General features: G+C 30.0%; 3 protein-coding genes, 1 long non-coding RNA gene and 4 other non-coding genes across 9 annotated transcripts; 1 reads left to right on the forward strand and 7 right to left on the reverse strand.

The window, feature by feature from the left end:
- The first annotated feature begins 9,901 nt into the window (after positions 1-9,901).
- On the forward strand, positions 9,902-13,148 carry LOC8275999 (protein NRT1/ PTR FAMILY 2.11). The gene is made up of 4 exons (XM_002517398.3): positions 9,902-9,989; positions 10,073-10,290; positions 10,431-10,990; positions 11,056-13,148. The coding sequence occupies exons 1-4, from the start codon at positions 9,905-9,907 to the stop codon at positions 11,960-11,962; spliced, it is 1,770 nt and encodes a 589-aa protein (XP_002517444.1). The 5' UTR covers positions 9,902-9,904; the 3' UTR covers positions 11,963-13,148.
- A 1,617-nt stretch (positions 13,149-14,765) lies between these two features.
- On the reverse strand, positions 14,766-16,667 carry LOC8275997 (AAA-ATPase ASD, mitochondrial-like). Its single transcript, XM_002517396.4, has one exon. The coding sequence runs from the start codon at positions 16,444-16,446 to the stop codon at positions 14,956-14,958; it is 1,491 nt and encodes a 496-aa protein (XP_002517442.3). The 5' UTR covers positions 16,447-16,667; the 3' UTR covers positions 14,766-14,955.
- Positions 16,668-17,742: 1,075 nt separating this feature from the next.
- Positions 17,743-19,568, reverse strand: LOC8275996 (AAA-ATPase ASD, mitochondrial). The gene has a single exon (XM_002517395.4). The coding sequence runs from the start codon at positions 19,516-19,518 to the stop codon at positions 17,947-17,949; it is 1,572 nt and encodes a 523-aa protein (XP_002517441.1). The 5' UTR covers positions 19,519-19,568; the 3' UTR covers positions 17,743-17,946.
- A 4,138-nt stretch (positions 19,569-23,706) lies between these two features.
- On the reverse strand, positions 23,707-27,487 carry LOC125370202. Of its 2 annotated transcripts, none has more exons than XR_007216140.1 (2): positions 27,310-27,487; positions 23,707-24,058 (listed from the first exon to the last, which is right to left on the reverse strand). It is a non-coding gene; the product is annotated as an uncharacterized LOC125370202 (long non-coding RNA). The 2 variants fall into 2 exon arrangements; XR_007216141.1 differs by lacking the exon at positions 23,707-24,058 and adding an exon at positions 25,842-26,248.
- LOC112534597 lies at positions 26,680-26,774 on the reverse strand. Its single transcript, XR_003078882.1, has one exon. It is a non-coding gene; the product is annotated as a small nucleolar RNA R64/Z200 family (small nucleolar RNA).
- LOC112534596 lies at positions 26,822-26,910 on the reverse strand. The gene has a single exon (XR_003078881.1). It is a non-coding gene; the product is annotated as a small nucleolar RNA U54 (small nucleolar RNA).
- LOC112534594 lies at positions 26,990-27,071 on the reverse strand. Its single transcript, XR_003078879.1, has one exon. It is a non-coding gene; the product is annotated as a small nucleolar RNA SNORD18 (small nucleolar RNA).
- LOC112534595 lies at positions 27,167-27,244 on the reverse strand. The gene has a single exon (XR_003078880.1). It is a non-coding gene; the product is annotated as a small nucleolar RNA Z199 (small nucleolar RNA).
- Positions 27,488-27,568: the final 81 nt, after the last annotated feature.

Consider the following 27,568-nt stretch of genomic DNA (forward strand, 5'->3'; position numbering starts at 1 on the left):
ATATATAATTAAGTTTTTGGAGTCGAGTTTTATGATCGATCTGTAGAAAAAAAGATGAAGAAAGCAATAAGCTGGAAGTTGCATGGCACTTTATTGGGGAGACTTTGTAATTATTAGCGAGCAGCTATTTTTGAATATTCCTACTTACATCCACTGTAATAGAATTTGTTTGCATTTTCCCAATGCTTTTCTCTTTTAGTCCAAATGATGTTCCGGAGTTGGGCACACTCGATTAAGTCTATATTTATTTTAAATTTAAAATATAAAATATGTTTAAATTTCTTATATTTTTTTTATTACAATTGTAATAGCTCTTTCCGAACTACTATATTTCGATATTTTGAATTTTATTTTTAAAATATCAAATATAATTCTATATCAATAAGTAAATATAAAGCTAATCTAATTAGCAAACGTACCCATAGACAAATAAATGCTTCTTCTATACTAATAAAAAAATAAACAATTTCAAATCTCAATGAAGCTTTCAAGCCCTTATTCATCCTCACTTGGGTTCACCAAGATGTCTCCTTTCTACCATTTTGAAACTTTTCCATACATCATTTTCATTTCGTTCACATTTTTTTTACTAAAATTTGATAAATAATTATAGTTGGAATCCATAGACAATTTTGATTTAAAATCTTGACCTATATATTTACACGTTCTAGATTGAGCCATTTTTGACAAATATAAAACAAGAGCAACAAGCTGAAAATTCCACATCTCTTAGAAAATGCTATTCATAACTAATTAGTAGACAACTCCAAGTAGAATTCAATCAATCATGGAAAATCTCTATACCGAAACCTCCATTAATTTTCCAAAATGAAGCGAAAAGGATTCAACTGTTCAGAGAAAAAGAAGAAGGAATAAATCCAGTATCAATTGACTAGCACAAGTGAATGATTCAAAGTCTTGTAAGATCTCTGAATCCTTGAGGCCTTCAAAGAGCAAAACAAACAATTATTATTTGGGAAACTGACTGGGAAGATTAAATTTACATCTGTTCCTTGTGGTTTCCTAGCTGTCTTCCATGAAAAAGAGAGGCATATTTTTGTTCTTTTATAGGTGAGAAAGGCTTTGTGATATGATTTACTCTTTAAATAACTAAAAGACTAATTCTTATGCATAAATTCGTTAATATGGATGATTCGCTGAGGCTGAGAGCAAAGATCTGTTTTGTAGCAATAACTTTTAAGTATTTACGAGAATAAATGCAATCAAAAGTTAATGTGCACAATGGATAACTTATTGGAAAATGAATGAGAAATCGAATCTTTCTTTTTGATATGTTTGGTTTGTTTTAATTCCGATCTTTATTATTGTAAATATCATGTTTTAAAAAAATGTGAAAATGGAAAGTTAATAAGGAAATTCTGTAAACATTCTACTTTTACAACTAAAGTCTAATATCAAGCAAAAAAAATTATTTTATTATAATCTATTCAGCTCATTCTCTTTTAAGTTTAATATATTATTTGTATTGTTTATGGCGAGAAATCATCATATATAATCAAAATCTATTGATTTAAAATTATAGATTTCTAAAATTTTATGTTTGAATTAAACATAAAAATAATAGATTTTTTATTTAAAGTTAAATATAATTTTGGGATAAAATAAATTTATTAGGAACAGTATTGAAACAAATAAATAATAAAACAATCTATCATTTTCTTAAAATAGTGAATTTTGGATTTTTTTTCACTTATTAGATGGAAAATTAAAATTTTTAAAAATAAAAAATTTGGATGGATGAGATATTTTTTAAAATTCAATATTTTTACTTGTCAAATAATGAATTTAAACTAAATTCATATATTTTATAAAATTTCTCGGTCTAGACAAAAACTGTGTAAAAATGAGTTGGCAATCTGAATAATTATGAACAAAAAAGCTAATAATCATGTAAAACTCCAATAGCTAATGGATGGTGCTAGGAATTTGTTTTTCATAAACCCAACTCACGAATCTCCAAATTCCAAGTCTGCTGTAAACAATAACAGCATTAGATTACTATTTACCGAAAAAGAAAAAGAAAGGGAAGGTTAGCAAGAAAAAGAAACGATCCTGACGAAGACTAGTTTTATTTACCAAGGTATGGATAAGTAAGGCTTGACTCCAGGGCATATAGCAGGTGCCACCAACTCCTGCGACAAGACGAGAATCTCTCCTGTCCACCTCTTTAACTTCTTCTTTCCTGCCCCTCATATCTCATGCCAAAGTGATACTATTTACTGGCCTATTGATCTTTCCAGTGAAAAGTTTTATCTTAATTATGTCTATATATTGATTCTGTTATAGTGGTGGTGCCAGATTGGAGGTTCGCATTTTCACTCATGAATTGTTATTTTAATATGAATTTTAAAAATAACCTTCGGCATTTTTTAAAGTTTACGATGAAAAGAATAAAAGTTAAAATTAAAATTTTATTCAAATTGAGATATACGTCAAGCACGGGGTAAAATTTATGCTTAACTTTCAATTTTATAGTAATTGAAAATAACTAAATAAGGAGAAATTAAAAAATAAAAAAGAAGCAAATGTTGACTAATTAAAATGTATATAAACTAAACCGGTAGGCTGGCTTGAATAATTCCAGTGTAAAAAGAAAATGCAGTGTGTAACCATGGCTGGAGACGTAGAAGGAGTCATCTGAGACAAAAAAAAGAAATTAATAATAAATAAAAAAAGGGCAAAGAAAGAAAAACGTCATCCGGTCTCCTTATTGGGGGAGAATTGAATTTCAAGTTCAACTTTAGGCATCCACCCAATATTAAATGAATGGGATCCTTAAACAGGTTGAGTTATAACGCCTTTCTTTTTTCTCTAATAAGCCAATAAAATAATCAAGCATATCAAAAGAAGAAGAAAGACATAAGAATCAAGCAGAGGTTTGAGGGCCACTGATTCGGGCTTTATTTTTATTATTATTATTATTGTTACTATTATAAAGTGGTCCAAATGCTTTAACAACATGTCACTAAAACTTAAATCTCTAGGAAGTGTTTATTATTGTTATTATTTTATATTTTTAAAATTCTTAAAATAAAGAAAATAAAATATATTTATTAGAAATTGTTTGTGTTCTCTTTTTAATTTTTTTTTTGTATGGTTTTAAAAAATAAAAATCTATTTTCGATAAATGACTAAAAGCTGTTTTTATAATCTTTGAAAACATTAACAAGTTAGAGATTTCTGAGTTTCTTTTTATATTTCTAGTCTTAATAATCTGAGTTTTAGATGGGACTTGATTCCCAACTCATGAAGTTGCTTGATCATCTACGACCAAAATAAACATATTCTTATGATATATTTTATGATAATTTTATTTATTGGAGTAATATTTTGATTTAAATAAGCTAAAATCTCATCACAGATTACAATGGCATAATGTTAATCAGTTCCTGAAAGATTACCTCCACAAGGTGTTAAGATCTATGGACCCTGTAACCAGATTCGGATAGAGCAAGCTCAGACTCGCATAGAGTGGACTAATATAGACGGATATGCATCGGTTTAATTGTAGAAATTTTGTTATTATATTAAAAGAAATTATTCAACATATAAAAATAACTATAAATTATTGGATGGAGTTTGAAGAATATCTTTTAATCTCTATACTGAAATAAAGGAAATTTATCAGCAAAGGAAGATGAATTAGGTGATGGAGGATACGTACTTACCGCTTTAAATAAATCGCAAATACAGAACGGTGAAGCAAAAGAAGTTGAAAGGTAGCTTGTCGCTAGAGAATGGCTTTAGCTGCGCCCTGCCATGGCTACGGATATCGCAGCTGGCGCCATCTCTCCAGCGACAAGGAACCCATAACTTCTCTATTATATTGCACCTTGCTTGCCTAAAACAAACTGTAATTCGTCGTGTATTTATAGACTCAAACTGGCTGTCCCTTCTATTAATTTTTTTTTTTTTCTGTCGTTTACATGGAAATTTAATAATTAAAATTCGAGGAAATTACCTATCTCATATCAATATATTTTCTTTTCTTAAAAGAAAAAGAGAGTCAATTTGAGAATATAGTTCGGTGTTGGTGCATATTGAAATGAAGATCTATTATAGTCCGATGATATCTTTGTTTATTATAGTCAAGAATTTAGAAAATTCAGAGGTGAGTAAGTTGGTAGGGACAAGACTTTTCTTTGTCAGCTGAATGAAGACGCCGATAATCCCTAAACCCTAATTATTGACAGCAATAAAGCTCGAATACAGCAAAGGCTATATATGTTTTGCACGTGATCAATGCATTAAAAATTAAAGAAAGAAAAGGAGGAAGAAGGAGAGAGAAGAAAGGAGCAACCCAAATAAAAGAGAGGATAAAAGTCCTCTCTTTTTTTAATCATAAATAATAATAAATGACTTCCACTTCTAAATTTATTTAAATTAAACATATATAATGTTTAACATAAAATATAATTTAAAAACTATTTACTAATATAAAAATATAATATCATAAATTTGGTAATTTAATCTTACAGTAACATGAAATTATCTTAATTAAAAATAAATATCAAATAATTCAAGGATAATGAAATTCATATGAGAATACAATTTCATATAAGGTGGCAACATGGATAAATAAAATTGGGCAATGAATTATAAGACCCATGTTATTATAATGGAACTCTAACAAACGAAATTAGAATTATAATAGAGAACGAAACAGCTCTTATTCATTATTTTTACAAATTTCTTTTCCAATTTCGACGAGACATTAAACATATAAAGAAAAATTCCATGAGTAAAATTTCAAATGGAGAATTGATTTTCCAAATATATGCTACAATAGAGACCTTACATATTTAACTTTTCAAAATGGACAAAGCAAAATACCAATCTCTTGTCATTAATCGAGAGTCAAAACATGGTGCCGCTTTTTATAACATTCAATTCAATGTTTTCACACTTACTAACATAGAAGTTTCTTTCTACTAACATTGTCATGTAATTAAAAGAGTTAGTTGGTGTACATTTTAAAAATATGTATATAAAAAGATATTAAATTTTTAATTGAAATAAGTAAATGATCATAAATTATTTTATAAATTAAAAGTTTTGTTATTTAAAAATTATAAATTTTGTAATATAACTTTAGAAATAATTCTTTCCACAACCTTCTTCCTTCCTTGTACTTTAATTACATTTAAAGATGAAAGTAGAATATATAAATAAAAAATAATCATTAATAAATTGATTACAATAATAAAATAGTTTATTCTCCGTTCTTTGGATAGAAGTTATTTTATACAAAATAAAATATGGATAAATATATAAATTGATCATTGAAGTTGTCTCATTTTTGCAATTGGTCCCACGATCATCATTTTAATTCAATTGGACTTTTCAATTTTATGGGTTATTAATTTTAAAGCCTTTAATCAGAGACGTTGTGCATGTATATTTTACGCCATCTAAAAATATATAAGTTTGAATAAAATAATAATATTTAAAATATAAAATAACGGCTAAATACATAAATGGTCTCCTAAATTTGTCTCATTTTTGCAATTAGCACCCTGAACTTAACTTTGATTCAATTGGACTCCTCAACTTTATGGGTTGTTATTTTAAATCCTTCAATCACATACATTAAAGGTGTATATTTTACGCAATGTAAAAAATGCGTAAGATTGAAGAAAATAATAATATATTTCAAATATAAAATAAGTAAATAAAATAATAATAGAAAAAGTAAAACAATTAGTTTTAGTTCTTAAAAAAAACTTGTTCTTTTTTATATCTGTTAAATATTTCATTGCTAGGTTACTGGTGTGGACATAATTTATGAGAATAGAAATAAGAACTTGATGATAGAAAAATTGAAGGATTATAACGGTTTATTTTTTTTTTCATAAAATATATTTTTTTATTTAATTTAATAATTAAAGAATAATTTAATATATAATAATATATTAGAATTAATGAAACACACTTTTCACAAGAAGTTAATCCAAAGCGTTTAACTTTCGTCTGTGAATGATTTAAATATAACAACTCGCGAAATTCATACATGCAATTGAATCAAAATTGAGTTTAGGGAGACCAATTACGATAATAAGATAAATTCAATAGTTTAATTATATATTTTGCCTATTATAAGTAGACTTGTTCATGGGCCTGGGTACCTGTCCAGGCCCGCACTCTTCGGACCAGATTTGGACAATACTTTTTTAGTACAAGCCCGGTCCGGTCCAAACCCACAAAAGCCCGTAATTTTCGGACCGGGCTTGAGATTTATATAAAAATCCAAGCCCGGCTCGGCTTGATGTCTAGTTTAGTTAGTAAAAAAAAAATGTCATACCTAGCACTTGAATCTATGATCTTCAACTTATAATTAAGTGCTAATACCACTTAGCTACCTATTTTTTTTTTTTATAGTTTTATTGTTATTAATAATATATTAATCAAAATAAAATCCTAAATCTAAATGTAACTACAATTTTGGACAGATTTAATAATTGGTCGGGCTCGGGCTTGGGCTCAGAGATATCAAAAAAAATTCGGTCTTAGGCGGGCTCGAGCTTGTCCAAAATCAAGTCAGGCCCGGCCCATGAACAGATCTAATTATAAGTAATGTCGTTAGTAAGAATATTAGTTTTTTTATTACTATCATTAGTTGAGGGGTTAAAAATAACAATTCATAAAATTGAAAAGTTCAATTGAATCAAAATTGAGTTTGGAGGTCAATTGTAAAGACGAAACAAGTTCCAGGATCCATTTATGTATTTAGCCATAAAATATTTATATGAATTAGTCATTAACATGGATGTAGTGGTTTATTAATTATAAGTTATTTAGATGCTAATCTTTACATTAAAATATGAAATTCGAGTTTTTTTATAAAATAGAATAAAAAATATATAAAAATTAAATTAAAAAATATATTAAAAATCTCAGTAAAATCCTTATAAAAGAGAGCGAAGAAAAGATTTTAAAGTAATTAAATAAATAAGAAAAAGATTATAGAAATTTTTTTAAGATTAGATTAAGTTTATAATTCTAAGAAATGAATTAAGAATTTTAGTATATTTCTTATGATGATAGGATGAGAAAAATAATTTAAAATAATTAAATGGTTAAGTATAAAATTATAACACTTCTAATACTAATTAATATATATAATTTTCTAAAATAGTTAATACACTTCTTTAATACTAATACAATTATTATCTTTTAATAATTTTTTTATTTATAAATTTTTTGCGATGAGAGGGTGAATAAAATAATTTAAAGTAATTAAATGGTTGAGTATAAAATTATAATAATTTTAATATTAATTAATATATTTTTTACAATTGTTAATACATTTTTTAATACTCATATAATTATTATTTTTCAATAATATTTTTATATAAATTCTTAAATTTACTACAATTTAAATAAATAATTTAAATATCATACAAATTTTTTGTGAAGAGACTGCATTACTTTCGTGTGTATATATATATATATATATATATATATTGTTGTTGTACAGAATGTAAGTCCATCGTAGTTATTAAATTTTTCATAAATATATAAAAGAAACAAAAAGAAGGAAAACTTTTCCTTAACGGTTAAAACTGTTATGGCCTCTGTTTTCGCCATTTTCAAGCTCACTTTGCATCGATGGCATCAACTCTTTTGGAAATTCAAGTGTCGCAATTACGGTTACAATCCATCAATAATATAATATATGGACTGAAATTGTGCTGAATCGATAAAAGAGAAAATGTAAGATACTTATTGTATTTTACATAATATTTATATTAGTTATTTTCATTCAAATTATTATAATTTTTGACATATATTAAATAATTAACAGAGATAATATGTTAAATATTTTGATGTTAATTTATATATTAAATATAAATATAATAATTATCCTAGTATATGTATAAAAATAACATTATGACAGATTAATTCTGGTTGACAGTTTCAATTCCAGCAGACTGCAAATTTAAATTTTGAATAAAGACTTTCATTTAAGTTTTAGAAACTTTGAAAACATTTATATGAAAAACAACAATGAAGTTATTTGAGAATCAAAGCTGATAGTATTAATTATTTTAGGTTTGATTTGTGTTATGTATATGTATAAACAAGAAGAAATATTTATTAGATGATTATGATATTTAAAAAAAAAATATCAGACTTTTGATTAATGGATGTAGAAATAGTGGTTTAATAAGATGAAAAATCTCAATGTTGTATTCCTAAATAGAACTAATTTTAAATAGACATATATTTTTTTTTTTTTAAATATTAAAGTAAAAGCAGTAATATAATATGTATTTGAATAGAGTAATAGGTAAAAAATTCTCAATGTCAAATAAAGATTTATTATACCACTAAACATATATATGCTTACGGTGAAGTGTGGAGAATTGTCATTTAAGGCAGAGCAAAGCTTATATAAATTTTGCTTTTGAATTTGATTAGCAATTGTCGGCCTATTTGAGTTGGGTTGGGTGTCATTTCTCTTCTTAATCTTATGGGTGGATATATTGTCTTTACCACATTCTTTCAAATCTCTAACATAATTGATACATTCTCACATATTATATTACTATTTTCTCTTTTTAATATTATGTTATTATATTTTTTCTAAAAAAAAATTAGGATAGATTTATTTTTGAATTTTTGGATTAAATTATTTAAAAACTTTTAATTTTGAAATTAATTACCAACTAGTAGATCTTTGGTAAAAATAGAGAAAGGGAGTATTTAGTATAACAATTTGAAATAGAGAAACACATGGTTGCATTGTATTGTTGCACGTGCCACAGACGTTGCACGCACGCACAATACACACTTTGGAGATAATTTCGATGTATACATCGATTATGATCTTATCAGTAGTTTCTATTTGTAGAAATTGTTGATAAGATCATTTAGATTTTTCTTTTCCTTCCTTTAATCTGCCCTGCCAACCATCCATACTAAAACCTCTCATTTCTTTTTCTTCTTTGCCACCCATCAACCTTAAGTGCTGCCCATCTTCACGTACCAAATTCAAAAATTAAATTGGTACTTCATCCAATCATAGTGTAAAAAAAATCAATTACGATAAATTTAGTGTATAGACCACAATTAATAGGAAAGTGTCACGTATGTGTGAATATTTTACATTTTGATATTAAATGATTGACACATACTTTATCATTTAAAAATAATAAATATGTATAAATTATCTAACGATTGATATATATGTGGAGACATACATCAAGACTGTGCAAAAGAATTTTTAAAAGGAAATTACAATATAAAACATCATTACATTTTTTTAAAAATATATAACATTACAACTAATATGTACCAATCTAAATCTAGCTGGGTCAGTAAGATTTATTGCTTTTAAAAGTAAAGATCTCTAATTCGAGATCTCTCTCCATATCTTGTGGAGTTAATCTTTCATAGAGTGAAAAGCTATAAAAAAGTGTGGGATTCATAGCAGCCCGCCTAAAAAAATTTTCATTCTTTCTGACACTAACAACTAACATATACTAATTATATGTCAAATTAAAAAAAAAACTACAAACATGCCAAGAAAGCCTTCTATAGCCTCAAAAACCTTCAATGTGCAATGCCAATCCATAGATAAAAGCATTTGCTACCATCTATCATGCTAGTCATTCAGATAATGGACCAGCACTTTCACTTTCTCACAGGGGTCAAACCAAATGTATTGTCATTAGCAAGTAATTATTATTATATGAGAGTGTGTAGGTTTCCTAATTAGAAGAAACCGATGGTTAGAATTTTTCTTGATAGAAATGCAAGTGGCTGCAAGATTCCCATTTCATTAGCCTTTGGTCTCTATATATAAGACTCTAATTTATTTGAAGCTAGAACCCAGAAAACTCAAGATCTGCTTTTGCTTTTTCTTAGTTTTAGAAAATCTATGGAGGGCAAGGAGGAAAGAACATCACGTAGCAATGAGGATATCATAAACTATAGAGGAGTTAAGGCCATGCCATTTATCATTGGTATATTAAATTGTTTCATGCATCTTGTTATTTAATTTCCTAGCTTAGTTTTTAATTAGTTCTTTAAAACTTATTAATTGCAGGAAATGAGGCTTTTGAGAAGTTAGGAGCAATTGGCACTCTATCAAACATAATGGTGTATCTCACTACTTTTTTTAACATGAAAATCATTACAGCTACTTTGCTTATTAATATCTTCAATGGTACCTCAAATGTAGCACCATTGGTGGGTGCTTTCTTATCTGATTCCTACTTTGGACACTATAAGACTCTTGCCTCTGCTTCCATTTGTTCCCTTTTGGTAATATCATCTTCTTAAACACTAAGCCCTTTTTTAGTATACAAATAAGAATTTATGAGAATGAGAACTCAAAATCCATGACTGCAATACTAGTAACCTGAATCTCATTGGTAATATTTTATTTTGTCCATTTATTTCAGGGAATGATGATACTAACTCTCACAGCAGCCATCTCCAATTTGCACCCACCAAAATGTGCAGCAATGGAGAGCGGTACATGCATTGGACCCTCAAATTGGCAAATGCTTTTTTTACTAAGTGGATTCGGATTCTTAACCATTGGAGCTGGAGGTATTCGACCTTGTAATCTAGCCTTTGGAGCTGAACAGTTCGATCCAAATATTGAATCTGGTAAGCAAGGCATCCGTAGCTTCTTCAATTGGTACTACTTCACCTTCACATTCGCCATGATGATATCTGCAACCTTCGTTGTCTATATCCAATCAAACGTGAATTGGGCTGTTGGATTGGCGATTCCTGCATGTTTAATGTTCATGTCTTGTGCACTTTTCTTCTTCGGTTCAAAACTTTATGTCAAAGTGAAGCCTAAGGGAAGCCCCATAACTAGTGTGGTTCAAGTTCTTGTTGCTGCTATTAGGAAGAGGAGGTTAAGCCCACCTCACAACCCTCGTTTTTGCCTCTTTGATTACATGCCAATCGATTCTCTCAACACCAGGCTTCTCTACACAAATCAATTCAGGTAAAAACGCAAAATAAAAATCTCATTCTCTATTTATTTATTAATATCCCCAATAATTGCAACAGGTGGCTCGAGAAGTCCGCTATCGTGACTTGCGAAGACCAAACCAAGTCTAACGGATCAGCTGCCAATCCATGGAAACTTTGCAGCATACAGCAAGTGGAAGAAGCGAAATGTGTACTAAGAGTAATTCCTATATGGGCATCAGCCATAATTTATTTTGCCGCTATTGTTCAACAACAAACTTATGTTGTTTTTCAGGCACTTCAATCAGACAGAAGACTTGGCAATAACGGCTTCAAAGTGCCTGCCGCCTCGTTTATAATCTTTTCCATGCTAACCCTTACAATATGGATTCCCATCTATGACCGAATTTTGATGCCCTTGCTCCGAAAACTCACTGGAAACGAAGGTGGAATAACACTTCTACAAAGAATGGGAATTGGAATCGTTCTCTCGATTCTTACAATGCTTGTTTCTGCTTTAGTTGAAGAGAGAAGAAGGCATTTTGCTCTTACAAGAGCAACACTAGGCGTGGCACCTAAAGGAGGAGCTATATCATCTATGTCCGCTTTATGGCTAGTCCCTCAACTAGCACTTGCAGGGGTAGCTGAGACATTCAGTACCATTGGGCAGGTCGAGTTCTATTACAGGCAGTTTCCTGAAAATATGAGAAGCATAGCTGGCTCCTTCCTCTTTCTTGGTTTAGCAGGTTCAAGTTATCTAAGTGGGTTCCTTATCTCAATAGTTCACCATGTCACAGCAAGATCTCAACATGGGGATTGGTTGGCAGAGGATCTTAACAAAGGGAAATTGGATTGCTTTTATTACATGATTGCTGCTTTAGGGTTTCTCAACTTTTGCTACTTTCTGGTGTTTGCCAAGTGGTATAGATACAAAGATAATAATATCGCAAGCACTAGTGAGTTCAGCATGGAAGGAAAGCAACCTGAGAAGCATATTTATACTTAAACTCATGCTCATACTTCCGTAAATTGCATAAACTAGAACATGATATATATAGCAAGGAAGCATTGTCAACAATTATATATGTATATATATATGTAGACGCATACGTACCTGTTGCTTAAATATATATGATATTAAATGAATTGGTATTGAGACTCGCCAACTCCCTGACAGTATGACTTTAACAGAGATAAATTGAGTAATTTAAGTTTTCTTTCCTTTTTGATGCAAACCAAAGAAACACCCATCTTCTAACTTCCTGTTTCACTTTTTTCCATCCGTTTCCTCGAATCCAAGAGTGATGCAATTTATGTTACATGCTGATCGTAATGTTTCTCATTGTAGTTGTAGGTTGTAATTATTTTCAAACTTTTTAAAATATCAAGTAAAAGCATTTAAGAAATGCAGGTCAACTCAACTAAACTTGACAGTCTTGAAACTTATATATACATAAATGTTTAGCTCCAATTTTCTTCTTTTAATTTTTTTCTTTTTTCAAATATTGTAGCTGCTATAGATTTCTAAAACTTATATTCTAGATTTCCAGCTACTAAATATTTGTGACCAACCCGATAAACATTTCTTTATACCATCTTCTTTAAAACCGTTGTTAGAGAGCAATTTTTTTTTTTTTTTTTTTTTTGTTTCTAAGAATTATAAAAGTTCAGGAAGAAGAAGTGGTTCAACGGAATGAAGGAGAAATTGGATAGGGTGGGTGGTGGGCTCTGAATCGAAATAAGGAAAAAGAGAATGGATGGTGATTTGAGCAATTTTAGGAAAAATAATGACATGGTTTCTTCCTCTTATATATGGTTCTCCCACTGAAAAATGAGAGAATACCGTGTGTAATTCGTTTCTATTTCCAACTTATGAAGAAAAATTACAACTGATTCTAGTCAGATTACATTGGAGTTACAGAAATTAAGAGTAATAAGATATGGAAGAAACAAATCTTCCCATGTGGAAGTGTTAATTTGTTCATTACTGATTAAATTGTTAAATAAACAAAAAGTTGGGAATTTCAAAACCAAATATATTAAATAATATAACTCATGGAAAGAGGGAGACTTGTAAAGCTGTTTTGTCAAGGAACCGGAGAGTTCATTAAGATCAAAAGGCCAAAGCCATGCCAATCTAAAGTTTGTCTATGGCTTGCTTGTTAATAGCAATTGCAATCTCTTTCTGGCTATTTAAGTGATCGATCTAAATTGTATATAGATATTTAAGGGTATTTTAGAGTTTTAATAATATATTTTTATATATAATATGATAAAAAGATGTGTTTTATCTTGTTTTAGTTTTCTTGTCTAAATTCAGGAAATAATCATCAAAGAAGAGAATTTGAGCTAAAAATGTACTAATGCGCTTTAATTGGACTGCGGCTATTAAATGATTGAGAATTAGACACGTGAGCTATTAATAGCTTAGGCCTAGCTTAATTCATTAAGGCCCAAGAAGGGAGTTTAAGTAATTATTATGTAATTAATAGATAATTATTTTTTGAACTGTTTAGTTTGTTTAGGACAATAAGAGATAAACTATAGTAATTATGTGTTGAGAAAAGAATTTTAAAAAGAGAATCTCTACAAAGAGTAGAGGTTAATTAAAACAGGGAGTTCTTCGGCTACTAAAATTCTCTCTAGAAAAGATTTATATTATTCTCTGCAGAAATTTCTATAGTTCATCACTTTGTACACCTAGCTAGTTTGTGTCGTATCATTATTTGAAGAATCAGAGAAGCTTTTCGAAGACGTAGAGAAAAAGGACCAATCTTCTTCATTCCTTGAAGAGCTTTTAAACTTTGATGGAATTTTAGTTTTATGTTTTATGAATCTTAAGTCTTTTTATTTAATTACAATGGTCGTTGGATTAAGTATGTTAGGTTAAGTTACATAAGTGTTTAGTTTGACTTTTTATTTATGTATGAACCTTATATATTTTGAATTTAATGAATGATTTCTTTGCCTTCATATGTTCATTAGTTCCATCTATTATTATTGGTTGACCATCATATCAATTTTGTAGTAATATATGTTACGAAAATCTTTAGGTTAAAAGTATTAGAAATATCATATTTACTTTAATCTATGTTGGTATAAGAAATATAAGTTGCATCATTAGTTTGAGTGACTTAAGGAAAAAAGGCACATCACTATCTCATTTGTTAAATTAGGATTTAAGGGAATTAAGGGGATTACTAAGTAAAAGTTAGACTAAATGCTATTTTATCATATAGTTCATATTAATAATTCTAGTTGTATATTTATTTTCTAGTTATTTAATTTCTTTTATTAAACTAAAGATCATTATCAAAACATTGGTTTAGAGTGTTTATATTTATTTTTTCAGTATTTTGTGTGATAGTTGGTCTGTACAATATATGCTTTATAATTTCTTGTGAAATCGATCTTGTGGTGAGTTTGTCCGAACTACCGTTCAGTTCGTATATTCACGAGTACTAATTTAGACACATCATTAAGCTAAATCGATCAAAATACCTAGCAATTTCAGGTACATAAAAATCCAATAAAACTTCGATTTGGATCACTCGTATTTACCTTTACAAATCGTCGAAATTGAAAATTTAAAGAAGTGGGTATTTATGAAAATTGGATTTAATTGCTTAGATAGGGCCCTTCTGCAGTAGCAAGTTGTGTTCCTGTTGCACAAGCCACGACCAAACTAGAAAATTCCAAGTTCTTTGTGGCATTCTGTCGAACAGTTTCACAGCGCAAATAAAGAGAGAATAATCCCATACGGAATGGCGATAAATTAGAGCCTAACTATTTTTAACTAAAAGACAATATTTACTCTTCTTAATCTGATTTCATTGATAATTCATGGAGCTATAAACACTTTTCTTTTCGTAATTGTTCAAAATCTAATCTCCGATATTTGCTTTTCGTCATCCCAATTCTGCCATTTGAATGAACTGATCGCCACTAAATCTTTTATTGCAATCTCTGGCTATTGAACAATTTCTTTTTAGCTCTTCACTACTCTTTATTTGGTTTTGGGTTATTGTTATTATTCTCTTTTGCTTCTTCCATTACTGCTGATGCTGGTGGTGGTGGTGATAATTCCTTCTCTTTTGCTTCTTCCTCCGCTTTCAACTTTGCTACCTCTTTGGCCTTTTCAAGACCTACAATTAGACTCTCCAAGCATACCTCAGCATTCCCAGGAAGAGTCTTTGGCATCAAATGCTCCGCGACATCAGCAGGAGTCATCTTTACTTCCCTCAGCAAGTCACTAATTTTATCAAACAGATGATGAGATTCAATCTGAATATAGTTGCTAGCCAACTCCTTAAATGCTTCAAAGCTGCAATATGTCAATTCTATATGCTTGTCCATCCTTCCTCTCCTGACGAGTGCTGGGTCAAGTTTCTCCACAAAATTTGTAGTGAATAATATTAGCCTTTCTCCTCCACAAGCTGACCATAACCCATCAATGAAATTCAATAACCCAGAAAGAGTAACTTGACTACTTTTGCCATCTCTTTCATCTTTTGGAAGTCTTGGTTTTTGTTCCTTATTATTCTCATCCCCTTCTTCTGCTTTCTTCTTACTTCTTTGACCAGTTAAATCAAGGGAGCAATCTATATCTTCTATTACAATAATAGACTTGCTGGAAGTCTCGATTAATAGCTTTCTTAGCTCAGTATTGTCTTTAACAGCAGTCAATTCAAGATCATATATATCATAGTTCAAAAGATTTGCCATTGCTGCAATCATAGTAGACTTACCAGTCCCTGGCGGACCGTAAAGAAGATACCCTCTCTTCCAAGCCCTTCCAATTCTTGCATAGAATTCTTCTGCTTGACTGAACGTAATCAAATCATCCATAATTTCCTTCTTTTTCTCTGCTTCCATTGCTAGTGTCTTGAAAGTAGCCGGGTGCTCGAACACTACATGGCTCCAATACGATCCATTGTTAGTATAAAGCTTTCGCTGTCGATTTCTCACCTTAATTGCCTTCCCTTCTCTCAGGACATGATTTAGGTATGGTCCAATTACGACATCTCTATGTTTCTTATGAAATCTGAGCTTGTAGTACCTTTTCTCATCAGTCACCTGATAAAAGGATAATGTTTGCGACTTGAAAACATTCTTTCCTGAAGCCCACCATAGCTTCACACCTTCGAATTCATCAGCAACTTCTTCATGATCATCCATGCTAAGAACAAGTGACTGGTTGTTCTTCACCACTTCCGCTTTGAGCCGCTTCGCTTGCGTAGATGAGCTGGAGCTAAGGTAAGTTTCAATGGCGGAGTAGGCTTCGCTGCGCATCAGACGTTCTCCTGTGAATTCATGAAATGTAATTTGAATATAAGGGTAAACAAAAGTGAAGGCTCTTTGAGTGTATTTTTCAAGACGATCTCGCAGTTCATAAGGGAAGTATTGCTTGAACATAGCCCAAACAAACATTAAACTAGCAATCACTGATCCAACTTGAGCAAGCATATCGCCTTGCTTCAAATGAATCATTTTCGGAATGTATTGACTATTCCTCGTAGCTAAATCTCTCAGGAGACTTGGTGCTGATGATCTTGGTGGGTTTGGTTATGTGAAGGGAAAGGGTAAGTGATTCAATTAGATAAATACACAAGGGCGTGCTAATGGTGTCGACGACCTGGGAAGGGGGAAAATTTCTCTTAAATCAATATGTGATATTAAAATTGATTGGTACCTTTCAAGAAGAAGCCAAAAAAGTGGGCAAAGTTAGATAATCTTCTCGGCTAAGTTAGGAGATGTCACTGTGACATAGGATAGGGTTGCAATTACAATTGTTTAACATTGATGTCGTGGTCTATTACTAAGCGAAATGACCACAAAATGCCATAAGAAATCAGGGGACCAAGCTTCTTGTCCGCGATTCCCATTGGCGAAAATTTTATATTTTGGGTGGTTGAGACTTTGTAATAAAATATCATATCCGACAATTCACACCAGACATAAAATTCATTGAGAAAAATATCTTATTGAAATAATTAGGTTTCATCAGAAAAGCAAATGGATCAACGAATTCTGAATTCCGTCTTTATCTTTGCTTCTTTTTTCCTTCATTCACTCGCCTCTTTTTCCTTGGTTTCTTCCCCTTTTCTTTTCTTGGTAGATTCAAGCTCTGTGTCCAGCTCGATAGTTTCCAAATCCTTCTTCGCCTCTTTCATATTAGTAAGTCTTTCTTTTTACTTGTATTAAAAAAGACCAATGACTAGATAATAATAAAACAGTCGGTGACAGGGGATTTTCTTACTAAGCAAATGCTTTTGTTAATAGTAAACTATATATTTTATAAAATATTTATAAACAAAATCATTACGTGTGTTTGTATACTTCTACATTTTCAACACTTAACTCTATATTTTTAAGAGGCTGTCCCAACAAAAGCATACACCGATTCCATAATGAATGGTCGAGTTATAAGAGTAAGAATGAAATAATAATTTTTCTTTTCTTTAAAAAAGAACATGAAGAAGTTTATTTGAACTCAAAACACTTTGCATGTGATTAGATTCTATTTGAATCAAAATTCTTAGCATTTAAATAATTTCATGATAAAACAATTACTTCAAAATTTTAGATAATTAAATTCTCAAACAATAAAGACATTAGACTTTAAGATCTTAGGAGATAAAGGGCCTGAGATTTATAAGTTTTAAAACTTAAAAGTTGTCCAGAATTTAAAATTTTATCAAAGAACAGATTGGCCAAGTTCTTCTTCAGTGTATGTTTCCGTACATCCAATCAAATGAGGTAAAAAAAGGAAAAAAAAAAAAGCAATTTAATCGGTGAAATTTTGATTAATTAGACAGGGAAAATAATATATTGAAGAAACTGATACAATTAAGTAGCTTTAGATTACACAATACCTAATTAACAACTTAACTTGTGATCACTAACAAGTTTTATTCTAAAAATCAGGAACCCTAAGAAGAGCCAATTTCTCATTGGCATAGTTAAGCCACCACACAGTTTAGTTTGTCTTCAAGGGGCAATCTGTTTCTCCCCATTTGAGGTGATACCATTCTCTTTGATTTCCTTATCTGATTTTACATTCCCCTTTTCATCTTCTTTACTAGCTTTCTCTTTCTCTTTGGCTTCTTGCTCTGCCTTTAACTTTGCTTCTTCAGCCTTCTTTCTTGCTTCCTCTTCCTTCGTTTCCTCAAGAGCAGCAATCAAATTCTTGAGACAAGTGTCCTCATCTTCTTCATCTGATTTAGGCATCAAATTCTCTGCAACATCAGCTGGTGTCATGTTGGTTTCCTCCAACAACTTGCTAATCTTACCATACAACTCATGGGATTCAACGTCCAAATAATTCTTAGCCAGAACCTTGAATGCTTCAAAGCAGCAGTAAGACATCTCTATGTGCTTGTCCATCCTTCCCCTTCTGATCAGTGCAGGATCAAGTTTCTCAACATAATTAGTAGTGAACACAATGATCCTTTCTCCCCCACAAGCTGACCAAATTCCATCAATAAAATTCAATAGCCCCGACAAGGTCACCTTGCTTCCTTTATTGCTCTCATCTTCATCTTTCTTTTTCTTCTTGGAGACTGGATCTTTCTTCTTCTCATCGTCGTTGTCGTCATCGTCGTCGTCTTTCTCCTTCTTGGGCTTTCGCTGACCAGTCAGATCGAGTGAGCAATCAATATCCTCAATCACAATGATAGACTTGCTCGTCGTCTCGATCAACAGCTTCCTTAGCTCGCTGTTGTCCTTCACTGTAGTCAACTCAAGATCATAAACATCGTAATTCAAGAAGTTAGCCATGGCAGCAATCATAGTTGATTTGCCAGTTCCTGGAGGACCATAAAGAAGATATCCGCGCTTCCAAGCCTTGCCAATCTTGGCATAGTACTCTTTCCCTTTACTGAACTTGATAAGATCATTCTTGATCTCCTGCTTCTTCTTAGTTGCCATTCCCAAAGTGTCAAAAGTAGCAGGATGCTCAAACACCACATGGCTCCACTTGCTAGCTTTCCACCCATACCAATTCTGGCTAGGATTGTTGGTGTAAAGCTTTCTCTGACGGTTCCTGATCGAAATTGTCTTGCCTTCTTTCAAAACATGATCAATATAAGACGTCGTGATTATATCTCTGTGACGTCTATGAACTGTAAGCTTGAAATATCTCCTCTCCTCTGCTTCAGGATACCACGAGATGGTCTGTGATTTTGGAGTAGTTTTGCTGGAAGCCCACCAGACCTTAATCCCATTATATTCATCAGTAATCTCTTCATGGTCGTCCATGCTAAGAATAAGAGACTGGCCGTCTTTAACAACATCAGCCTTAAGCCTCTTGGCCGTAGTGGATGAGGTGGCGCTGAGGTAGTTCTGAATGTTGGCATAGAGCTCGCTACGCTTGAGCCGTTCCCCGGTGTATTCATGGAAGGTAATTTGAAGGTAAGGGTAGACATAAGCTACCAATTTCCGGGTATATCTGTCGAGATAGCCCCGAAATTGGTAAGGGAAGTACTGTTGAAACATAGCCCAAGCAAACATTATGCCAGCAATTGCTGAGCCTAGGTTAGTCCACATTTCTACTATACTCATTCTTGGATAGTGGATTGGAGAAGAGAATGGTAATTATTAAGATATAAATTGAAGAGACATTCATGCATACATATATATATACTGAAATAATAAATAGACCGTAGAGCAAGTCTTTGGCTTGGTCGTCAAGCCATCTAACTTTATCAAATTTTTAGCGGCTTTTAATTCATACACCATAATTAATGAAAGAGTGATACATATATAAATAATTTATATTTTAGTATTAAATAATTGATATTTACTCTTTCATTTAAAACCAGTGAATATGTGTCAATTATCTATCAGTTTGATTAAAGTAGTGAATATGTGTCAATCATCTATCAATTTGGTTAAATTTTTTTCTAAGTTTTAATATATGCGAATTTTCTTTAGTCAATTTCTTTTATACTGTGTACGCATTTAATGATTTGGTACAATATAGTAATTAAGTTATTTTTTAAATTTAATTAAACTAACACATTGTTTGATAAAAAATGTATTTTAATTAAAACTTTTTTCCTATTTAATATTTTTTTTGGTTTCAAAAAATATAATTTTTTTAATCCATTTTAAGTTATAGTTCAATTTCTTTCATCTTGATTGACTCTTTGAAGTGTTAAACCGATGAACTACGTCAGGTAAATTTATAAAAAATATTAAAATTTTTGTAATCGCAAAATATATTATTAAATTTTAAAAAATGACAATCATCTCCATATATTGTAAGTGAAACTAGTTGCAAAAAAATGATAACATCTTACGAAATTTAATGATTTATAAAAAAGTTAGTAAATTTACAAAGAATATTAAATTTTTTCATAACCGTAAAATTTATTGCTGAATTACGAAAAATGATAAATATCTTTATATTTTTCGTAAATTAAAAATATATTTTATTAATTGACATATATTTTATCACATTGCAATTAATTTCATATTAATACTTTGAAATTATAATAATTATAAAAAAGATAAGAAGGATTTTTTTGAAAAAATAATGATAATCATTAATAATATTTATTAAAAGGTTATCCTTTAATTCGCGTGTATTTAGAAAATACAGTAGCATCTTGGGACAGAAGAATATGTATTTTATTTTAAGTGTAAAATTTAATTGGTAACTTTAAATATAATTTTAATTTTCTGTATGACGTCCTGTTGGTGAACGTCATCAAGGAGAGCTTAACGCAAGGATATACATTTCATGACCCAAGTATTTGGTTTAGTGGGAGTCAGTAGGAGCAAATCGATGACTTTTCAACCTTGTCAAAGGAAGCTTCAACTCTCAACCAATAAGAGACATTAGATCTTGTCCTACCAAGGTCACTACTCACGGGTCAATCTGTTTAGTCGGAAATTTTAGAAAAACAATATTATCATTGAAATCTCAAATCAAATTTTGAAAATTTACAACTTTTAAAATTCAAGTCAAAATACATATTAGTACCTCTATAATTTCAGAATTTTAGATTGGTTCATAATAATTCAAATTTAACGGAATTAAATTTATAATTTTAAAATGACGTGAAATAAATAGAATATCTTTTGTTCCATATCGATCAAAATCTCGGCCGAGATTGAACCTAAATTGTCATTCTGGCCTAGATTAAGGAGATAGATTGAAATGAAGCAATTTTATATAAAAAAATATATTATTAAATTGAGTTAAATAGTTTGTTAATATTTAACTCTAACACAATAAAATATTTTTTCTCTCTATCAATAAAAACGAATTGAAATTTAAAACTTTAAATAATCATCTTTTTATCTTTATCTATCACTTTAGCATTCGCTCTATAATTTAACCATATTTTATTTTCATTAATTTATAATTTTTATAATCTACTCTATATTATTTAATAATAACAACTTAAAACTTATGTACTTGTTGCTTTTCAATATGTTATTTAATTAGATTATGGTAATAATTTTATAGTGTTGTATTTTAATAATTTAAAATTAAATTATATATGTAATCTAAAATGAGACGCCGAAATGCTCTGATATCAAAATATTTTGTTCCAATGACAAATTGAAATGACAGCCGGAATGAAATACATAACTTTGAAAAAAATATTCCAAATCATGTATTTTACACTAATTTATTTTGCAAGTAAAATATTCATAAGAGTATGATTGAATGACTATATTTATCAATTTGATTAATATAATATTATATTAAAACTTCTTAATTTAATAAAATTGACATTATTTGTGTGTGCATAATTAATTAATTTTATACATATATACTATTTTTTTTCTTCAGTTCGGTTTCATTTTAGTTCGATTTACTTGAAAAATTTGTTTAAATATTGACAAAATTCTAAAATGCAACTAAAATAGTAATTTAAATTTGGTATAATTCAATTTAGAGTGGAAGTGTTCAGTTCAGTTTTTGTAGGCTTAGTTCAAGGGTTTGAGATATTCAAAATCCGTGCTCAATCCTACTGACCACTATATTCTCACAATTCCTATAATTTCACAACTACATCTTAAGGCTCTTTTACTATTATTTTTTATTGTCTAAATCTTATTTTTCAAATATAAAATATTTATTTTGAAGAATTGTTTGAAGAAACAAAATAATTATAATCTTATGTTGTGAAATCATATTTTACATTTAAACAAAAATAAATACAAAAGCTATAATTACATAGAATCAAATTATGTAAAGGGTTTAGATTATATATAAAAATATCAGCTTTGATTAAAAAAAAAAAAAAAGAGCTCAGTCCCCTATAGGATCTCATATCTATACATATACAAAAATATCATTTGCTTTGTATTTCTTCCAGGCATCCGCCGTAGTTTTGATTTATTTTCAAATAGTCAATTTATTTATATATATCATATTTACACTTGCATAAAAATTTCTTTCATTTTTACTTAAGTTTAAAAAGAGTTGTCCATATGTTATATCATATTATACTAAATTAAAGAAATATCTATATTATATCTGTACTAAATTATGATTTAAGTCTAAATCTTAAAAAAATAAAATCTACTCTTAAACCTAATTAGATCTAAAAAATCTTATTTCTTTTAACATAAAGAGCTAAAAAAGCCATCGCAATTGATGGAAATAATAAGCCTACTAAAAGCATAAAAATATAAGATAAGCGGTTGAGAATTATCAAAAAATGGACACCTCAATTTAATATTTGTACTTCTTATATATATATATATATATATATATATAATTTGAATTTCTCTTTTTTTTACTTGTAATTTAAAAAAAAACAAAAAAAAAAAAAATCATCAGCATGCATCTGTAAGGTATATGTTCCAAAAGAGGCAAAGCGGACATCACGTAGGGTCAACATGTATTTACTTGTTACGTTATATATTATTGCAATGTCGTACTACGATTGAATTTTTTATAATTTTTAGTAATTGATTTTTTCATATGAGACCAATATGTAATTAAAGAATTATGATAAAAATACTATATCCTTAAAATGTATCAATTGATCAAAATTTAACCATATTTGTTCTAATCAGCTATTATTATTATATTTTTCATGTTTGATAATATAAATTAGGAGCTTAATCTTCAAAATATCATTGTTCGACTGTTGAATCAATTTTATGACTAAATAATTACAATTTAATATTTTTTAACGATGGAATATATTATTTTATCACAATTTATAACCACTTTCTTTAAAAAATTACATTAATTAAAATTATAAATAAATAAAATCACCGTACTTTTTGTACTTATTCTTACAAAAGGTTTTGTCAAGCTAATTATAAGACCATATTCTTAAAAAAAGTTTTGTCAAACTAATGATAACACCAAATATTGAACTCTTCTACTTATTTCATGTAAATTTTAAATCACCTCACTTTTACGTGTTCTTTTAATAATTTTATAATTACAGTGTGATCAATTTAATAGAAAGTATTTCACCGAACCTAAATTTAACAGTTTTTAAGTAATTGATTCCTATTGGCCACTGCATAGTGGCGTAAAACATATATTTGATTGAAGACTTTTGTTTGTTTTACATGAAAATACTGTATATAAAATTAAATTTTTTTTTTTTCAAAAAGTTTAATTTAACTAGAATTACTATTTCTAAAGACTATTATATTTAATCTAAAAATATCCAATAATATTTTGTCGTCTGCTAATCGGGTTGGTCTGGTCTGAAAGCTTTCTAATTATCCTTTTTTCTTTTTCTTGGAATCATTAAACTTCATTCCAAAAAAAACAGCCCCTAAAAGGGCCAATAAATTAAGGGCTGAAACTTTAGAGTTCCCCCAAATGAAAGGCAAATCAAGTTACCACTCAGATTGATCCATCTCTTTCATTTCCAGTTCCGAAGAATACCATGCCAATCATCCTCAGCAACTCTTATGCTAAAAAAACAGACTTACAGAATTGGCTTCTTGCCCATTAGACTTGGCATACATATCAAGAATAGATTTCATTTTGAGAGCTTCCTTGATAAAGCCACATCCATTAAAAGGTATTATTAGCCAATAAATGATTGGATAGAGGAGGGCACCTATTATTAATCTGCAAACCCCTCAAAGACCCCTTCATCAAAGTTGCCTGAAAGAAGAAAGATAACACATTAGGAGCAAATAAAAACAAATAGGTTGAGAGTGGATCACTTGGTATAAATTGAACTAATACGTTGCATAATCTATTGAATAACCTTTCCACGAAAGCCTATTATAGAAATAACTAATTCCAAAAAGACCCTACCCACTGTGCAGATTTTGTTCCACTATTTAGGCATGAAACGTATTTGCAAAAACAGACTATCAGTATTTGGTTCAGAGATTTGATGCAAGTATTACGTTCAATAAAAATTTAAAAAATAATAGCTGATTTAGTAAAAGTCAATAGCTGATTATATTATCAAAACTTTTTCTTATCAACCGATAACTGATTTGAATTTTTTCATTTATTTGAACACTATTATTTTTATTAGAACTTATTAATAATAATTTACTATAAGTTGATCTCTTATATTTTTATATTTTATAATAAATCATTATTATTTTAAAATTATTTTTAATAGTTAAATAATTATATTTATAATTATAGTATTTGAAAATAGAATTTTTATTAATAGAATTTAAATTTAAATTTCTATTTTTAAAATAATTTTTAATAATAAATACCGTTGAGCTAAAGAAAATAACTATAATATTTTTAATTATTTTTATTAATTTGTATAATTAAATATAATATAAAATAATAAAATATATTTAACGATAAATTATATCTTAAATAATCGTTTAACATACTAACAGCAACTGCTAATAAATTTTAACAAACAGTTTATTTATCAACCATCGGCGGCTGGTAACTGTATTAATCAGTCAAACCAAATATATTTCCTACAACATTATGAAGATTCTCTTTAATCAACTCCGCTTTGTTTTGATAGAAAAAGCCCTATAACCTATAAGGGCTTAGGGCTTTGAAAGTTCCCATGCTATAAGCAACAAATTTAATTTCATTATTAGAAACACAACATGAAAAAATCAAATTAATATCATCAATGATACTATGAACAATATAATAGAGAAGTTCCTTATGATGCAAGAAAGTCTATGAAGAATACCAGACAATTAATTGAGAAATCTCTTAAATCTGGACAACCCAATTTCTTAATCATTCTTAAGTCCGGTAATCTAATTCCCATGCCTTTTCTACTCTATTTACACTCGGGAGCAAGGTTACTTCCTCGGCTATACCCTTATGAGACATACTACTTTAGTGGAAAGCATCAATTCTGGCCATCAGAGATCTAATAGTCCAAGCATGATTTAAAATACTATTTTATCCCTAGCAATGATAGCCTTCTGCAATTATCTAACTTTCTATGGCAGACACCTTCGATACATCCACTTTGTCTCAAATCGCAAAAGTCTCCTAGCAAGTCTAACACCAGAATCGAGATTGAGGGTTAAAAATCTATGGTAACCAAATCAGGCTACCATGAATTACTGAAGCTCGATCCAACCGGAAAATGAAATTACTTCCGACCTACCTATTACACTAGGTGACAAATAATCGACTAGAACCAGGATCGTTAAGATTACATCCATTAATCCAGCCTATCACTTCTCCATCCATAGTATTCTTCTCAATTTTTAACTTGCGCACTGCCAAAAGTTTTTCTAACAACCCACTCAAGAACACTTCAGATAGCTTCATTTGTAGACCAGGTTTTGGAACATACTTGAACCTTTGGACTCTGCTCTGGCTGTTTCATAGAAGTGTACTGAAAATATAGAGGGGCAAAACTAAATGAACTTTCAAGCAATTAACTTCCTTTGCAAGCACGTAACTTTCATTTCGATCTGCAAGAGAGTTCATATAGCAATAAAGAAGTCAAAGCTTTATAAGCTTCTTAAGAATGTCAAGTAATTACTCAGAGATTCAAAAGCCCAGGGTAACTAGGCTGTCAAAAATTTAAAAACAATATTTTCCAAGAGCAGTAAACGATTCCTCCTTGAACTGGAAAGATTATATCCGGCAACTGGCAACATATGACAGGTTTCACGGTTGCTTGACTTGGGAATTTCTCTTGTACATTGGATTTTAAAGGCAGCACACTATTTTCCCTTTATACATTTGATTACGAGTCCATCAACCAGTGTCGCTCGGAATCAATTGGCAACGGTTGCGCAAACAATCTCAAATAAGCTCCCAACAAAAAATAGAATTTTGACAGGTAATCCTGTTAGATTGATTCGATTTGTTTATGGGATTGGTTGGGAATCCCTACAATATATCAAGTAACAGTTAAATTCTAATATATTACTATGGTGGCTACTTAGCCTGCAAAAGCTAGATAAGCTTCTTAAGAATGTTAAATTAATTACTCAAGGATTCTTTATAGAGGAGTTCAAAAATTAGGCCTTTTCTCCACCATCAAAACTTAGTATACAAGGTAGATTCATATAGTATCTGGCAAACAATGTATACTGGGTTTTAAAGGAAGTATAATACATTCCATTTTCTAAATCTGATCAAGAGTGCAATACCAATATGGCCCATAATTACTTCAGTGTTGAGAACAAAAAATTAGGGTCCCTCAAGGCTCGGAATCAATTGGCAACGACCGAGGAAATAATCTCAAGTAAGCTCCCGACAGAAAATAGAGTTTGGACAGAACTTAAAGATTCTTTGTATTCAAATTGAAATTTTGTCAACTTCTGCTCAGAAGTATGAAATTTCTTCTCATTGATTGAAGAATCTCTGAAGTCTGACATGTGAATTGGTTTTCATAAATTCATCACCGCAGAAGTTACAGTTTTATGTTTAATTTAAAAGGAGAAATGAAAACAATCAATGAGCTCTCATATTTTCAATAGATTTCTGTTCATGTAAATCAATCAGAATAGCGTATATCGCCCTAATTTAGGGCATATAATCACAGAACTCATTAATTTCCTCAATGAAAAAACATATAAAAAGTCTTATAAACCTAACTAACCATTACAGAAATAATTCGAATAAAGAGAGATCAGAGTGTGCTAAAATTAGGTAATCAGTCATGGTGAAATCAGAAACACGGACCAATTAATTTCACTCATCATATCTCTTTTTTTCCATCTCCGATTAATCAAGATCAAACGAAAACGAAACTTTTAAAAAGAAAGAAAATAGATCTATAAGAAATTGGAATTAGGAAAAAGAAATCATCAGAGACTTAAATACCATGAATCATGGAACTAGTCCATCATATTGTTGCAGTATTTTCTCATCACTTGAGTTGTGTTAGAAAAGCCGAATAGAAAAATAATAAACAGAAAGAGAAATGATGCAGAAGAGAAACATACGCCTTTGACAATAACCCTACTCATGAAACGACGGCTGGGCTGCTCGGGTGCTGATTTGAGGCGTCCGCCGCTTATTTATACAGAGGGAATGACTCGAAAACCCTAAATAGCGCGTGGCTTTTATCTCTTACAATAGCGGCGCCGTGAAGGGGCTTGTACATCTAATGGGCCGTTTGTATCAATACAGGCCCATCTTATGACCCTATCAATGGCCAATATATCATCTCCATTTTCGATCTAATTTAATTCATTCTCGCTG

Source organism: Ricinus communis, chromosome 5 (genome assembly GCF_019578655.1).
Source record: "Ricinus communis isolate WT05 ecotype wild-type chromosome 5, ASM1957865v1, whole genome shotgun sequence".
NCBI lineage: Eukaryota > Viridiplantae > Streptophyta > Magnoliopsida > Malpighiales > Euphorbiaceae > Ricinus > Ricinus communis.

What these genes read in the sequence shown, in the direction of transcription:
- LOC8275999 (XM_002517398.3), top strand. Translation starts at nt 9,905, where the DNA reads ATGGAGGGCAAGGAGGAAAGAACATCACGTAGCAATGAGGATATCATA. An exon ending in GGCCATGCCATTTATCATTG is followed by an intron (nt 9,990 to 10,072) that starts GTATATTAAATT and finishes TATTAATTGCAG; the next exon opens with GAAATGAGGCTTTTGAGAAG. An exon ending in CTTCCATTTGTTCCCTTTTG is followed by an intron (nt 10,291 to 10,430) that starts GTAATATCATCT and finishes CATTTATTTCAG; the next exon opens with GGAATGATGATACTAACTCT.
- LOC8275997 (XM_002517396.4), bottom strand. Translation starts at nt 16,446, where the DNA reads ATGATTCATTTGAAGCAAGGCGATATGCTTGCTCAAGTTGGATCAGTG.
- LOC8275996 (XM_002517395.4), bottom strand. Translation starts at nt 19,518, where the DNA reads ATGAGTATAGTAGAAATGTGGACTAACCTAGGCTCAGCAATTGCTGGC.